This window comes from Poecilia mexicana, unplaced genomic scaffold (genome assembly GCF_051168715.1).
Source record: "Poecilia mexicana isolate PSO_F unplaced genomic scaffold, ASM5116871v1 scaffold_22, whole genome shotgun sequence".
Classification (NCBI taxonomy): domain Eukaryota; kingdom Metazoa; phylum Chordata; class Actinopteri; order Cyprinodontiformes; family Poeciliidae; genus Poecilia; species Poecilia mexicana.
In genome coordinates this window covers 3,904,789-3,921,191 of record NW_028263391.1, presented here as the reverse complement: position 1 = coordinate 3,921,191, position 16,403 = coordinate 3,904,789, and the positions used below count along the sequence as shown (strand labels likewise).

Sequence of the window (16,403 nt, the reverse complement as noted above, 5' to 3'; positions counted from 1 at the left end):
TGGAAGGTGAAACTCCATCTAGTCCATCTGCCTATCAACTCTAGGCAAGTAGGCAGAGGAACAATATTGCCACCACCACATCACCATAAGGATGGCAATATTGTATTGGCTGAAAGGCAATCAGTATAATTTTTTTGGATTGACAACACAGATAAATTTAAAAATATGTTTGTGTGACATAGGAGACAATGTCCTGTCTTGAGTTTGTTTGTGGATGCTGACAGCTAACCAGCAGCTTGAAACCAGTGAGTCACATTAGTTTCTCTCAGTAATTTCAAAAGATTTTTGCCAACTGGCTCTCACCACACTAAACACACACGGATAAAAAACACTTAACCACACATTACACATCTCAGAAAAGTTAATTTGTAGCACGTTAACACTTCTTTAGAATATCAGTCATGTTAAATAATCAAAGCTGTGAGAGTGGGGAGGATTTAAGAGCTCAACAAGTGGTTGTAGAAGGCAGGGAAAGAAGTGTCTCGACTCTGGGGTGGATTAAGATCGTCCGAAAAGATTCTGTTTCTTGAACAGATCTCATCTGAAAGTGGCCGACTAAAGTGGCGCTGACATTTTCCTTCCCAGCCTTTTGAAGCTGGATGGAGTGCGGATAAACTGACCTGTCACCTACAGTCAGTGTGGGGAACGTGTGCTGCGAGGGACTCACGAGTCTCCAAGCTTCATGTGTGCGTGCTGTGCTCACCTGAAGAACGTGACAAAGAACTGCACCAGGTCCATAAAATTGCTGTGCTGGGAAAAAGCAATCTGTTAAAAACACAGAAAAAGGTGGAGAGAGAGAGAGAAAAAAACAGTTAGAAATCAGGTGGAACACGGGAAATGTTACATCAAGAGGTTAGATAACGCACATACAGATGGATAAAGACTCAATGCCAGTTATTACAAACACTTGATGGCAGTTGTTGGGAAATAAATTAAATCATTTTAAAATTACATTTTTTATTTACTGTGGTTATTTTAGTTTGATATTAAATCTAAGTCATTTAGGTGCCATGCAAAAGCAAAAAGGGGAAGAATATGCAAAGGGGAAACATTTTTTCACACCACTGAATGACAAACTACAAACATAGGTTCTCATAGCCCAGATGTGAAGATTGTTTGTTGTGACTAATTTGTGGTTTATGTTTCCAAGTGGTTGTGATGTGTCAATAACGTTACGCAGTGTTGCTATAAGCCTTTTTCTCCCCCTTTTCCTTCAGATTTCTCCACCGCAGCCACTGAAGGCTCTGAGTCAGTTGATCTGATGCTCCAAACCAAACATGTCAACTAGACAACAAGCCGGCAGCGCTGCCTTTCAGCAACCCACAACCTGTCTGCTAAAATAAAAACAGAAAATGAATGAATGAATAAACTTCATTCCTGAATACGTGGGCAGAAATATTCTCCATGTAATCATCACAAGTGCCCCTGCTCCAACGACATCCTGTCTTAATCAAGGTTGCCAGGGGCAACGCACGCAGAGTCGTTCCACCTCCCCACCCCACTTTTCCCTCCTACAACCTCCCACCTTAACCTCAAAGTGCCTCACAGCGAACCGCCAACCTGTGATGACACAACACTGCCCCTCTCTGGCATCCCAAGGGTACTGCCCCTGCTTCATGAGAGTTTAGTTCTACACACACAAACTTCTGTGAACCGAAATGAAATTGTTGGACCATGCTCGCATCACCACTGCTGCTTACCATTCACCATAAAGGCTGAAGTTAACATACAGATCTGAATAACCAGAGTCTACAATGACCTTAAATAGGTACGAGTCAACAAATGAGAGGTGATGAAACAAGATCAAGACGGCTGTTGTGTAGGTAGGTGCACAAGTGTTTTATTTGCGCGTAATCAGCACCATATGGATCACCAAAGTGCAGTCGGTAGTTGCTGATGAGCTTCAAATCCTCAGAGAGACAATTTTCCTCCAGTCTGTTGATCACTGAAAATAACTTCTGAGGTGTTGCTAGGCTCACTGAGAACTTTCAGAAAGACGTCAACATCAAGCAGGAGGCTGGGGAAAATGTCAGCTAACTTGTTAGGCATCTAATTAGAAAAAATAAAAGTTAAAAAACACTGCAGGCACTCTAGAGTTAATCTCTTGACAGACAAAAAAAAGACTAAATGGCACATGGGAAACCACAAAGAGTTCAAAATTTAAGATGTACACTGACTGAGCAAAAAAATCTGGGTTAAAAGAAAGCAGGAGCAGAACTTATCTGAGAAATATTTCAAGCCTTGAACAGCTCAGAGAATAACATCTTTACAAAGAAACCTTCCAATTTATACACAGAAAAATGGGAGTCAAATCAATCCATTCACACCAGAATGATGCAAATTCAAAAATAAATTTGATCTCAAGAAACAGCCGAATGCATCAAGTTCCTGACTTTGCAGCAATTGCTCTTCCAGAGCGAGCACGTAGCAACAGTAGACAGTTGTTTGCACGGAGTTAACTTTGAAGCAATCCGTCATACTGAGAATAAATGGAGCGACAATGGAAAGGACAACTCCACTTTAACAAGAAGAAACCTCCAGCCGAGCCTGGGTAATGTGAGCAGCCATATCAATCAATCAAGCAAACTTTACAGAGCACAAAGTGATTTACCGAGGGTAAGAGCACAAAGTTCCTCAAGAAATGATCAAAATGATCAACTTAAGTAACCTGACGAAACAAGTATTCTAAAACAATGAGGAATTAAAAGTAAGAGTAATTAATTAGAAACTGTGGAAATACTTTTGTCGATTAGAGCTGTAAGAATACTGAAGATACATGTATATAAGGAGAAGCATAATATATAATGTTAAAGAGAAAGGTAAAAAAAAAAAAAAAGCATCAATTTAAGCTAAGAGATACGGGAGAAGTTGCAGAGATCCACAGCCAGGGTGGGGAAATTTGTTGACAGGAAAACTATAAAGTCAGCCACTCCATAAATGTGGCTGAAAGAGAGGCAAGAAGAAAGCTTGTTTAGCAAGACCTACTCAAAGTCCTATTTGCCACAAGTTATGTAGGGGACGCAGCAACCATGTTGCCAAAGTTGACCTCGTCTGATGAGGCAGAAGCTAAACTTTCTGACCTATTTTACAAAATGCAATGTTTGGAAGATAAACCTCGTCCTTCAGGATTAATCCATGTATAACTACTAAGTTTAAATAGTTGGATCTTGGAGGTCAGTGTCAGCTCTCTGGATGTCCACATGTTCTTGAACTGGATGAAGGGGACTCTTACTTTGTCAATTCTTGCCTCGGCATCTGCATTGGTTCAGCCTTGCCAGTCAATGATGTAAGAATACATCATTAGGTGAAAGACTGTACTTCTTCCAGAGGACTTCCATTTAGGGTGATTGGGTTGATGCTATTGAGAGTTGATTTTAAGGATTTTAAGGATGACAAGTCCTACCAATGCACAATACACCTGTCTCCTCTTGCATTTGCTGCTGGTTGTGGCAGAGAAGTGTGACCATCTACTGAATTCTATTCCTGTGAAGTCTTCATGACCCAGTCAATGACGATGAGGAAGACGAATGGGGTCAACGAGGCTCCTTGTCAAACTCCATTTTTGGAAGCTATTGGTATGTTGCCCTTTGTGGTTCAATCTTATAGGTCATGCCCTCATAGCTGGGATATTGTAGTATAGGAGAAGCTTCCATAGGACCTCTCGATCCACACAGTGAACACTTTCGGGCAGTTGACGAAGTTGATATACAACATTAAATATCTCTTTAAAGACTGTTTAACAATAATGCGTAGTGTTACAATCTTATCTGTGCATGATTACGTCTGTCAGAAGTTGAATTGCTTGTTGTAGTTGTATATCAACAACATCATCCGCTCAAGGAGGATGTGGTGGATGACTCTACAGATGACTACACTTCTGTAGTGTTTCCAGTCTTCCAGTCAGTCAGTAGCTCTTCTTTTCCCCAGAGTTTCTTGAAGAGTGGGTACAGCGTCCCCTCTGATATTTCTGTAGGTATGTCGTCAGGTCCAGCAGCTTTCCTAATCTCTTCTCTAGTCAACTTGTCAGTGTTGATGGTGAGAGCTTTGTTGGCTGGGTTGATGGCTGATGGATTTGGTGACATGGGTCCATTCAGGAGCTACTTAAGGTGTTCAGACCATCAGTTCAATTGCTGTGCTAGTCCCTCCTTTTCCTTGCTGGGTCATTTTGGCTTGCTGTACTTTCCAGACTATTTCTTACGTGTGTCATAGAGCTGTTTCATACAACCACTGTATGCCACCTGTTCTTCTCCCCCTGCCCATGCTTCTATGCAGTCTTTGTCTTTCCTAATGCTTGTCTTCACTGCTCTGTGGTTGTTCTTTTAAACCATCTTCTTTCATTCTCAGTCATTGTTCACTCAGCTGTGAACAATGATGTTTCTTAATTCCGACCACTTTTCTACAGGCTGTTATCCGTGTCTCTTTACTGGTCTGCCAGTTTGTCTGTATACTCCTTTTCTCCTTTTCCAGTTTCTTGTGTTGCTCTTTTAGCGCCTCAGTGTTGTCCTTTAACTGAAGTCCAAGCTCCTCCCTGATGCTGGTGACCTTTAGGTCGTGTGTCATAATAGTTCATTCTACCATAGGTTGTTCTTATCCAATTCTTTTTTAACTACTACTAGGTGGTGGTCAGATGCCACATCCGCTCCTCTTCTAAGTCTTATGTCCTGGAGAGGTCTTCTAAACTTCTTGATAATGCAGAAGTGGTCCATCGTGACATTATCCAATCATACACAAGTGTTTTTTTTTTTTTTCTAAACACATAGCAATCCTGTGATAAAAAATGTCAGTGTCTGGAGAAGAAAACAGATCAAGGAATATCAGCAGGACTAAGCTGAAATCGAGAGCTACAGGGGAGCGGTTTAGATCACAGCTCCTTGAATGTGACAACCATGTATCATTTCCCCTCAGTCTCTCAATTATGCACCACTTTGTTCTGCTCTCTCACGTAAAATGCCAGCAAAACACAAAGTTTGTGGTCGGAACATGACAAAATGTGAAAAAGGTCGAGCATGAATAATGGAAATGAGATTCATCCCGAGACTTTATGAATAAATACAGCTAAAGCTTTAAATTATTAAGGAAAACCTTGTTGGCTGGGGACCTGGAACTGCTTATTCCTTGTGACAGCCGCCATAAAGAGCTGCAGACTTCTCTGAGTGATTAGATGTACAGAATTCTCACCTTGCGACAACTATGAACCTCTGAAGGAAAAGGCCTTCAAAGGCCACGAACAGCACCTCTGGGTCATGTCATCACTGCCTGACTCAATTTCAGAAAGTGCAAGCAGGCTGCCATGCTGACAACACATTTGAGAACAGCTACTGTTGTGGCTAATCTCGAGTGTCAGCTGTGTTCAACAGGCGAGTATGAAGCCCAGGTGGTGCTCCTCTTGCATGCCCGGTACAGAAAGATACCCTATAGGACGTGCTGCTGTAGGGTATCAAAAACGTAAATATTAAATATTCTTTTAATGGTTTCTAGCAGCTATTTCATCTACACCGGAGCTTTGGCAGACAGCGACGGTATCGACGGGGAGTGACTCAACAGGTTCTACATTCAAAGAGCGAATGGAATCTCAATTTTAAACGTGACATGACTGTACTGCGTTTCTTAAAAACTAGAATAGATTTGTTATGTGCCAGTGACTATTAATGAATTATGGCAGTGATTTAACTGCAAACAATCTTGTCCAAGATTTCCACACCTTTTTCATGTGAAATCTTTTCAAGGCTCAATTTTCTAGAGTTCTAACTCATTTATGTTCAGTTTAAAATGTATAAAATACAAACTTTTATTATGAATTTGATTCAGATGTTTCTGCATCAGACAAGACACAAGGAATAGGTGAAAGAAAAGGACACACAAAACAAGGAAAGAGTAAGTAGTAAAGTGAGATGGGTAAAAAGTAAAGAGATTAGGGATGAAGGTCACAAGGAAGAGAGAGAGCAGGAGGAAGGAAAGGACACAGGTAAGGAAAATATAGTCAAAATAAAACAAGTAAAGAAGGCGAGACAAAGTAAGAAGCGAAGAGCAATAGGAAGAGATGAAAGGAAGGAGAAGTAAAAGGAAAGGAGAAACAAATAAGAGGAAGACAATAAGGAAGTCAACAGGGCAGCGTTAGAGGAATTAATGTTCACGATTAGAGCTTCAGGTTAGCACAGCTAACTAGGTAGTTAGCAGTGAAAGGACATTTAAGAAGCTATTTGAAAAGGAAACCACTGAGAGAAAGGAAGTGAGAGAGTTACCCATTTTCTGCAGATAACAGGAAAGCTAAACAGAGCTCAGCAAACGTTCTGCTTTGTTTCTTTAAGCATCGAACGTCCATCGAACATGCCGGATCTGAAAGCATCAGAGGCCTTTTTGAAATGAGGAATGTGCCGTAAAGGCATACCTTCTGCAAATTCATGATTATATATATATATATATATATATATATATATATATATATATATATATATATATATATATATATATATATATATATAGCAGGGTTTCCTCCAGTGTATTATAAGCCTGGCGGGCCACCAGGCTTTACCTGCCACCCCACAGGCCAAGTGTCATTTATTTATTTTAAATATGTTTTTTTTTTGTTTTTTTTTAATACACTAGTAACAGTGATAGTAAAGACAAATTAAGCCAGACTGATGGCGCCAAGAACACCGGGATTTTCTGGGGGAAACTCTGTATACATGTATATAAATATACACACATTTGTTTTTACCAGTGCTATTTTTTCTTTCCTCAAATTATGACCTAGCTTTACTCTCTCTCTGCTGCACACTGACAAAGCCTCCACTCCTGTTGCCCCTCCTCTCAGATTGCTGTGAAGCACCAGGCGTCCACAGGCAGCCCAGATAAACACTCCACAGCTCCACAGAGTGGAGCCCAGCCAGCCCATCGCTGCAGCTACTGCTGCTCCTCCGCAGCGGGGCATCAAATTAGGAGGCTGTTCTAATCTCCACCATATCATGACATGTTCACCAAGGCAAAGAACAGGAGGATCACAGCTCTTTAATGTAATTAGTCTGGGATTTGTGTTTAATTACAAACATCATTAAATTCAGATCTATTCTTCATCAGGAGTGGGGGAAGAGGGAAAAAAAACAGAGTCAAGGGGTTTGGGGAACTCTTGGCTGACTAATTTCACCGCAATTGATTTTGTTTTCATGATCCGATTTGCTCGACACAGACGATGATGACATGAAAGATTTCAATCTCATCTTTTGGTGTCAGGGCGGGCGAAACAAAGAACGTATTTTTCGTGACAAATGCCAGTGGTTTAATGGAACTGGCAGGTGGTTTGGTCGCAAAACTGAAAAACGCATGAGCTGCGATTCTTCCGACTTCCGAGAATGTGAAGGTGGACGGAGTCGGTGTGTGAGGAAGTAAGCAGAGTTGTGTTAGAAGCCTAGAGAGTGGGGCTCTGGCTTTCCACACGCGGCCGTCTCTGAATGCAGCATGTGTTTCAACTTAACATTCCACTTTGCCCTTCACTCCTTCTCGGTCCGCCACTTTTCCGATCTGCGCCGGAGGCACCCGCCACCTACGATCACACGCGCAAAAAGTCCAGCAGCAGGTCAGTGAAGGCAAGAGGAGCAGAGAGGAGGAAATGGAGGACCATTAGTAAGCGGTGGAAAGTGGTTTGAGACGAGCGGCGGCGCAAGGAGGAGGAGAGGTGAAGAGGTTTACCTCAGTGCTGGGTGAAAAAGTCCTGTGCTCTTTTGGTTTCAGAAACAGGGGGGTGATCTTCTACATGATCCCACCCAGTAAGACAGGAGATGAAGTGGATCAGAGCAGGATGAGAGGAGGAAATGCAGCGGGGCGGCGACGTGGACCACCTGAGGTTCTGAAGCTGAGAAAGACCTGAAATCCTCTCACACTGCACAGCTGAGCATAGAAGATGGTGGCAGGATTGTGGTTTCTGCCCCCCCCTCACCCCCCCGGGTCAGGCAGAGGGGGTCTGCACGGTGTGACCAGTCACATCACTCAGAGCTGTTCCGGGTGGAACGCTGCTGGGACGGACTGCCGGGAGCGCCTCTCTCTCCCACCACACCATGCAAGCCTGCAAACGCTAACCGGGTCGACATTCAGAGCCCAGATCAGAACCACATGGGAACAATCCTCAGCATCACAGCTAAACAAAGAACCGTTTATATTGTCTTATGATCTGTGAGGCTAAAACTCGTCAAGTCTGAGTTTTTCATATTTACCTTAGACTGTATTGATATTTATTTTTAACAGAGAAAATATCTTAAACATCAAACCTACTATGAAAAGCATAAAGCTTCTGGAATGACCTGATACCAGCTCTGAACTCAACTCTAGGGAAAAAAGGAAATGAAGTACAGGTAGAAGGAAGGAAGTAAAAAGGAAGAAAAGAATGAGGAAGGCAAGAAAGGTAGGAAAGAAGTAATAAGAAAAAAAACAGAGGAAAGTATGAAAATAAGGAAAGAATGAACAAACAAAAGATGGAAGAAATGAAGGAACAAAAGAAAGGAAATGAAGTCCAGGTAGAAGGAAGGAAGTTAAAAGGAAGAAACAAAGGAAAGAAGAAACAAAGGAAGCAGGGAAGGAAGGAAGCAGGGTATGAAAGAATTAAGGAAGAATGGTATGAAGGAAGTAAGAAAAAGGAATGTAAGAAAAGAAGAAAGGAAGAAAAAAGAAAGGAAGGAAATGAAGTACAGGTAGAAGAAAGGAAGATGTCTGGATATTTTGGGACAGAGGTTTTGCTTTACTGTGTGACGCCGACAGTACGCTTCTCAAGTTTATTCACACAGTAAATGTTAGCGACAAATAATAATAAAAAAAACAAGGAGCCTTTGATTTACTAAACATCACAACAGCTACAGCGCTGATGAAAGACTGTTTTCTCTCCATCAGCGCTTCCCTGAGTTCAGCACTGATTGTAGCAAAGCCACATAAACACACGCTGGCGGCTAGCAGGACAGCAGATGAAGGGTCTCATTCACTGCAGCTGCCAGGAAGCAAACATCAACCAGTCCAGCACACACACTCTGCTCTGAAGGAGCAGCAGCTCCTCCACACTGGACACATTTTCAGGACAGCCTCCAACGTCTCACTTAGACCTAAAACTTTTGAGAAATGAGAAAAATAACTTTTAGGATTTTGATATATGTAAAGCTGATTTAGAGAAAGCCTCCCCAGTGGTTATACTTAAGTCGCAAGTTTGACTTTTTGACGGCTGCAAGCAACGAGCCTCGGTCGTATCTGGGCCAAACAGCTTTCCGCCTACAAGTGAGCGGATGCTGACCCCTACTCTGCCTCATGACCAATTAAAAATGAAAACACTGCACCTCTGGTTCAGGAGAAAAAATATTACCGATATGCCAACTATACAAGGGTTTCTGCAGGTTTCACCAACACTTTGAAAGGAATTTAAGACCTGCACGGCAACAGAAATGCACAAAAGAAAATCGCAAATAAATAAAGAAATTGTAAGGAATGGCAATGGAAGTGAGCCAATGGCTAAGATGAGCATCGTCCAGACAGCCAGCAATAAATTTGCACTCAACCATGATGGATGTAAAAAGTCTAGGTGGCTTTACACTAGCTAGTTAGAAAATGTGTTGACAGCTAGCATGACTCAAAGTTTTACGCAGCAGTAAAGTCCAGTGAGAAACAAGAAAACTACACAAAATATATGAAGTTAACTAGTCCTACCGCAACAATTAAGACCTGTGAATAATAAACGGCCAACTTATTTTATGGGAATTTAAGACATTTTAAGGCCTTACTTTAAGATACATTAAGACCTTTTAACAAAGCATGGACACCCTCCATGTAGAGAGGATGAAGTGGGGGGAAAAAAGCAGGGCCACCAAGAATGGCTAACAGAACGAAAACATAATCAAAGAAACAATCCTAACCACATTAATAATTATTAGGCCTATAAATATTAACATATGAATGCATGCAATTGATCTAAAAAGCTTAATGTGGTAATATTACATAATTCATATTAATGGCGTTACCTACATTGACCTAAAAGCCTCTCTCTTGCAGATGGTTACTTAGTTGAAAGCAGCGTTTTACACGGTCTTGTACTGCGTACTGCGGTCAGAAATGGTGAGTCACGTGGGGTGCTGTGGTGGTGCAGGGGTTAAGCACAACCCACATATGGAGGCCTTAGTCCTCGACGTGGCCGTTGCAGGTTCGATTCCTGACCTGGCGACCTTTGCCGCATGTCTTCCCCTTCTCTCATTTCCCACTTTCCTGTCAATTAACTATCAAATAAAGGCTAGTAGAGCCAATAAAACCTTAAAAAAAAAAGAAATGGAGAGTTGCAAGCGCGAGTGAAAAAATGAGCGAGGAGACTCGGACTGGTGCGCTCAGCGGGAAATTTCACTTTAAAAAAAAGATAGACATTTAGATAACACCAAGCTAAAGTGTAACCTATTCACTGCAACAATGAATTATCCTCCCACTGAAGAGCAACCAGTTAATAGTTAGCATTTCTAAATTACGTTTGAAACAAAATGACTTCTTTTAAACCGTCCTGAACATGAAGAACTGACCTGACCAGCTTGAGACGACTGAACATTTTTCCCAAACGTTTATTGAAAACATGCATTTTTATGATGAATCAAAGTGCTAGAGCATGATTACATTTTTCAATCAATTCGCAGCACTAATAATAACAGTGCTGTAATACAAACTAAATGTCGTTCCCCGTTTAGTCTTTTCTGTATTCAACTGAATAACTGAAAAAAAAAGTTAAGAGTTTCCCAAGGATTGTCTTTCGGCAAAGGTTGAAAGAAACTCACTTGGATCTTAATGGGCCAGGTGAAGTTGCTGACGTAGACGAAGAAAGTTATGTTCGGACTGTTGCGGAAATCAAAGTTCTCGTTGGAAAAACTGTCTTTGAATTCCTTGATGTTACACCGTGAGATGATGGGAATCTCCTCTCCGGTCTGGGTGCCTGCTGGAAAACAGAATAAAAAATAAAAAAAAAAGTGTCATAATGGATGAAGGGAAGAAGGCAGGAAAGGAAGCCATGTTGAGTCGACAATTTAAAGAAAAAAAAGGAGTGAAAGTTGGTGTAGTAGGAAAGAAAAGAACCAAACAGAACACTATAGGAATTCTAAAAATATTAATAAAAAGCAGAACAGTTTACCTCAACATAGTAAGAAAATATTGTAGAAACTACAAAAATACCCTTTAAGTAGCAACCTCTTTTTGTCTACTTTTTAAGCCAAAGTTATTCATAATTTAAAGTCAAAAAAGCCAACAAGACAATATTTTAAACTTCATTTTTCTTCCTTGGAAGTAAATGGAAGAAATATTCGCTTTCAGCTGGACGTGTGAAGCAGCTGCTTGTTGCTAGGTGTGTTTCCTGTGGCACAGAAACGTACCTGTGAAGCTGGTCGCCCAGGTAATGTTCAGGTTGAAGTTCTTGGAGGCGTTTATGAACACGTCCAGATCGCGGTTTGGCTGTGGGGAGAGCGGAAACACAGCAATTATACCAGCAGCAACATCACTGCTTTTAATTTGTCTCCAAAAAAAACAACAACAACAAACAACAAAAATACTTGTAAGAGAAGCAAAAGCCAGTGAGGAAAGGCTAGATTTGATTTCATTAGGTACTGAGAAACTCAAAGTCGCAGGTCAGAAAGCGGAGTAGAGATTTTATTCACGCTGCAGCATCACAAATACACTTGTGAATAAGAGCAAACGGCACAGGTAACAGAAGATAAATTCATTTAATAACTCCAAACTCTGTGTATTATATTGTTTTTGAAGACGACATGACTGGAGATGTGCAGAGAGAGACCGAGTTGTGCTGGTTGACTGCTCAGTTTGAGAAGAAAAAAACTAAAATGCAATCAGTGAATGCACCACACCAAGCACTACTATGTCACTCTTCGGTTTGGATGTTGTTACTGAGGAAAGAAGACTGAAAGCTAGCACTTTTCAGCAGCAGCTACAAAATGATCCAACCTTTAAAACTTTTAAACATGCTGTCACTTTATTACCACAAACTTCAATTGTTTTTTTTTGTTGTTGTTTTTTTTAAGTATGTGGAAGATTTTTAAACCTTTGCGATTGATTGGATTGATTTCTGATCCAACTTTTAGAATATATTTTTTTTTAAATGAGGGCCATCAGTGCACCCCTACAACACACCTTTAGCTCTACCAAACAATATATTGCACATTTATTTGACAGTAGGTCTTACTCACTTGTTTTAGATGCAAAACTTAATTCCAAATCACACTTTATTAAAAGCAAGAACAAGCATTTAAATTGGATTCTTTCCTAATCTTCCAGATGAAGTTAAGTCAGACAAGCCGTTACCACTTCCTGCATGAAGGTAATTATCTCTGCTCCTGCTCAGATGACAAATGGATTACATTTCCGCCGTTGCAACACTCTGGTAAAAGCTTCATCAGGGGAGAAAAAACATCTGGAACGTTTCATCAGACGCTTTCATTTCACTTTCAGTTCCAGATGCTCCTGGCGAATAAACGCAAGTGGACGAGCTTTTGTTTGCTGAGAAAACAGCTGTGTGACTGCGACGGGATGATAAGACATCACTTCGATTCACAGGTCAATCTGTTCAAGGCGGGTATTTAATAAACCCTCATGTCTTAATAAGATATCAGAAATATCCAGCATGTTTTGTCATCCTAAGGTTCTACTTCTTGGGCTATAAAACACGGTTCGTACAGTAGGTGATCATGGTATTTATTAGGAAAACAGAGCCAAAGCAGCACTTTGGATTGTAAAGGATGTGATGGGAAAGTGGGTATCTAAATGTGTAAAGGTTTAAGAGACACACGCAAAAACCCCTGCAGCTGGAGTAGCAGCTAAACTTGGCTCGTAAAGAATTGACTGAGGCCCCGCCCACAAGAGAGCTTGTTTTTCTAGAATAGGAAGGTTTTAAATCATTTGTTCACATGGAAACGGCGTTTTAGGGGATCAAAAACAATATTTCCTAAAACAGGCTACGAAGTGAAAATTTCACTCTTGTGTATTAGTGTTGACAGCAAAAGCATTTTTTGTGATAAAGCTAACATGTTAGCTTAACTCGTAACTTGACCTCTAACCCTAAACGTATCACAGACACAATACATAACAATAATGGAGGATTACCATCAGGAGCTGGTGGATCAAGTACTAAAACAAGACTGCCCGCACTTTGTTAGGTCTTTGGGTCATTTTTAATTTTCTGTTGTGTTTATGGCTAACCAATGCTAATGACATTTGGAGGCTTTATACACTTGCCATACTCCATGTTCGGCACCACTTTCAGGTCAGGGGGAGTAAAAAAAATGACATTACAGGTTGGTGTTTTTGAAATGAAAACAGTGCTCCTGTGTGGGCGGAGCTTTGAGGGGTTCTGAAAACATATTCACACCACACTTTTTAGATTTCTATTTGCCAAGTCTATGAAAACAGGCGTTATTTTCCTTCTACTTTACAAAGTAGTTGATGATAAACCAACTACTTTGTTGGCCTATCATCTACAGTCTTGTTAAAGTTATTGAAGCTTCAAGGGCTTTGGGCTGGGTTGTATTTGCAGTCTTTTAAACTAAAAGAGTTGCATCCAAAAAGGTCTTCTCCTAAGAACATCAGAGACAGAAAACAGCAATGGAGGACTACATTTTGCTGGAGCTCCTGCTAAAAGTTCGACAAATGACTCCACCCAAACTTTGTTGGTCACCATCTCTGGTTTTTTGTTGTGTTTAAGGCTAACCATGCTAACGATGTGCAAAGGGTTTTACGCATGGGTTAGGGTTACCCTATTTAATATTTTTTAAACTAAAATACTAAGTTCAATCTTACTGTCCTCAGAGAAAGTAAGTGTTGTTGCATGGTGCTGATAAATGTTAATGTTAATTGATCCTAAGGAGTTTTATAAAAGCAGAAATCTTTGTTTCTTTCCACTCTTGAGCATTCATTGACTCACTTCAGGTAATGCCAAAGAAACATGTTAGAGGAGCAGCAGTAGGGGACACATGACTACTGTAATCAGAAAATAAAGCACCTCGGTCATGTGGTGGTTAACTCAATATATTTATTCTTAGCAAGTGGACAGCTGCCATGACAGCGGGGCGTTTTCTGCCTGACATACCTCCTCAGGTGTGGCCACAAAGTTGATGGCGGTGTAGTAGCGGTCGTCCTCCTGTGACAGGCTGAAGGTGAACTGGTAGTCGATGAGGAGCGTGTCTGGAGAGAGAGGCCAAAACAGGCGAATAAGTCTGGCTTGAAGGTCGCCCGGTAACATGCTTTCAGACAGCGCTCCGGGCGGGAAATGATCCCCATTATTTCTCCACTTTTATTTTTTATTTTTTCCCCCACCAGAATGTTTATTTTTGTGTGTGTGTTTGTCCTGTGATAAAAGGTCATGAAACCATTACAGCATCAAAACAACAGTCAACGAGTAACCCAAAAAAACAACAAAAAATCGCAAAGGTTTCCTTTTTGTTTTACACTTTTCTCTGGACTTTATTCGTCATGATCTAGAAACCGAGAATTCAATTTCCCAGCCTTTCTTCAGCTTTATTGACTGGCACAGGAAAAGCCATTTTCTTTGTTAGTGTGTAGCCGCGCCAGCTGCTGTTCTAAAAAAAAGGAAAAAAGAAGAAAGAAAAAAGAAGAAAAAAAAAAAAAAAATATATATATATATATATATATATATATATATATATATATATATATATATATATATATATATATATATAATATATATATATATATATATATATATATATAGAGAGAGGATGCTTCTCGTCCTGCCCCAACCTTTGAAGAAAAATAACAATTACCACAGAGAAATACATCTATCCTCAGTCTGGTAAAACCTCTGAGGAGAAATTCTGCTGCCACAACTCAATGTCCAAAGGTTGATCTGGGAAGCAGCAAAAGAAATAAAAAGCTCCTGATATATGAGCTGTTGTGTCTCCATACTGGTTTATCAGCTGATTGACTTCAGTTCTGATCACTGAGACAGAAAAATAATCATATTTAAAATTTACACCACCAAACAATGTCCCCGGTCTTTGCAATAAGACTTTTAATCTCAACTTGTAACCGTCGCGTTGTGTGTTTTAGTGGGTGAAAAAGTTACAATTTCAACAGCTAACCTCCAGAAGTGAGAACGTATCGACCAGATGATGCAGCCCGAGTCATTATCAGAAAGCGTTCAAGGAGACAGCAGCTGCGTTTCCATTAACCACAGAATTGCTCAAATCAAAATCATGAAAATAAATTTGCTTAATGAAAACAAGGCAATTTCAAAAGAAAAAAATTATTTTGTACAAGAAGGAGGTGGGTTTTCACCCGCATCGAAATGGATGCATTTTGTAAAACTGCAATGGAAATACGTTTTTTGAACCACAGGGGTCATGTGACCAACAGCCTGATGTTACTGCTGGTAGAAACTACGAAGAAGACAGGAAGTAGATGGAGGATCTTGTTTTGATTTTTGTTTTATTTATAGACGAGGTGGTGCTGGTCCATCAGAGCTCTCACAGCATCACAGTTCATAAAAACTTACATTCCAGCGTGTTGAATCCATACAATTTTCCCAAAATGCTGCATACGTAGTCTCTACCATATGAATGCATGAATATATTTCATTTAACCGCTTACATTTGTTGCTGCCATGATTTTTAATTATTTATGGCGTGAACAAGCTTATTCACGTGCGACTTTAATTTAATGTCTTATTTAATGGAAACGTCACAACTGAGAACTTGTGTTTTTTTCGACATTAGGAGAATACAGACAAAGATTTACATACATTTGTAATGGAAATGCAGCAATAGATGTGTGTAAATATGTTAGCAATGCTAAAAATAGTTACCAAGTCCTCCACTGAGCTGAAATATTTCCCATTTTCTCTTACAGAAAAAAGTAAAACAGCAACATGTGATGAGCATTTGTATTCACCCCCCTAAATAAGACGCAGTTGAAATCTCATGATGCCGCAACTGTGTTACCATCGTGGAAATGCTCTGGTAAAAGAATTTATTTATCAGAATGGCCTAGTCAAAGTCCAGACATTAATATAATTGAGAATTGACACTAAATTAAATTTGACAGCATTTTTACTTATTTTGCAAACAAAAAAAGGCAAAGTTGATTTATAATGGTAGAAAAACATCTTTTTGCAAAGTATTAACTCAAGGGGAGTCTGTGTATGTTTGTAAGGCAATGAATTTTAGGGTGCAACCTAATACTACTTAAAAATGCTTCTGGTAACATGTGCTTAATATCTGCTGTGATAATATAAGTCTCTCCCACTAAGAGGCAGCACATCTACAGTGTAACCAGACGCTAAACTGCACAAGGCGCGACCCAACCCGAAGAAAACTCAAAGAACTTCATTTTAAATTAAATCATTAAACCGATCACTAAGCTGGATAATCAAAACGACTGCC

The 16,403-nt window shown here is 40.2% G+C and overlaps 1 protein-coding gene across 2 annotated transcripts in view; it reads right to left on the bottom strand.

Moving 5' to 3' along the window:
• atrn (attractin) overlaps window positions 1-16,403 on the bottom strand; it is a 148,039-nt gene that overhangs the window by 78,410 nt on the left and 53,226 nt on the right. For both annotated transcript variants that reach the window (XM_088002895.1, XM_088002896.1), the window contains exons 22-25: window positions 14,093-14,187; window positions 11,370-11,448; window positions 10,782-10,939; window positions 704-765 (exon numbers count right to left, since the gene is read on the bottom strand). In XM_088002895.1, the coding sequence (XP_087859021.1) occupies window positions 704-765; window positions 10,782-10,939; window positions 11,370-11,448; window positions 14,093-14,187 (394 nt within the window). The remainder of the gene's footprint in view (window positions 1-703; window positions 766-10,781; window positions 10,940-11,369; window positions 11,449-14,092; window positions 14,188-16,403) is intronic.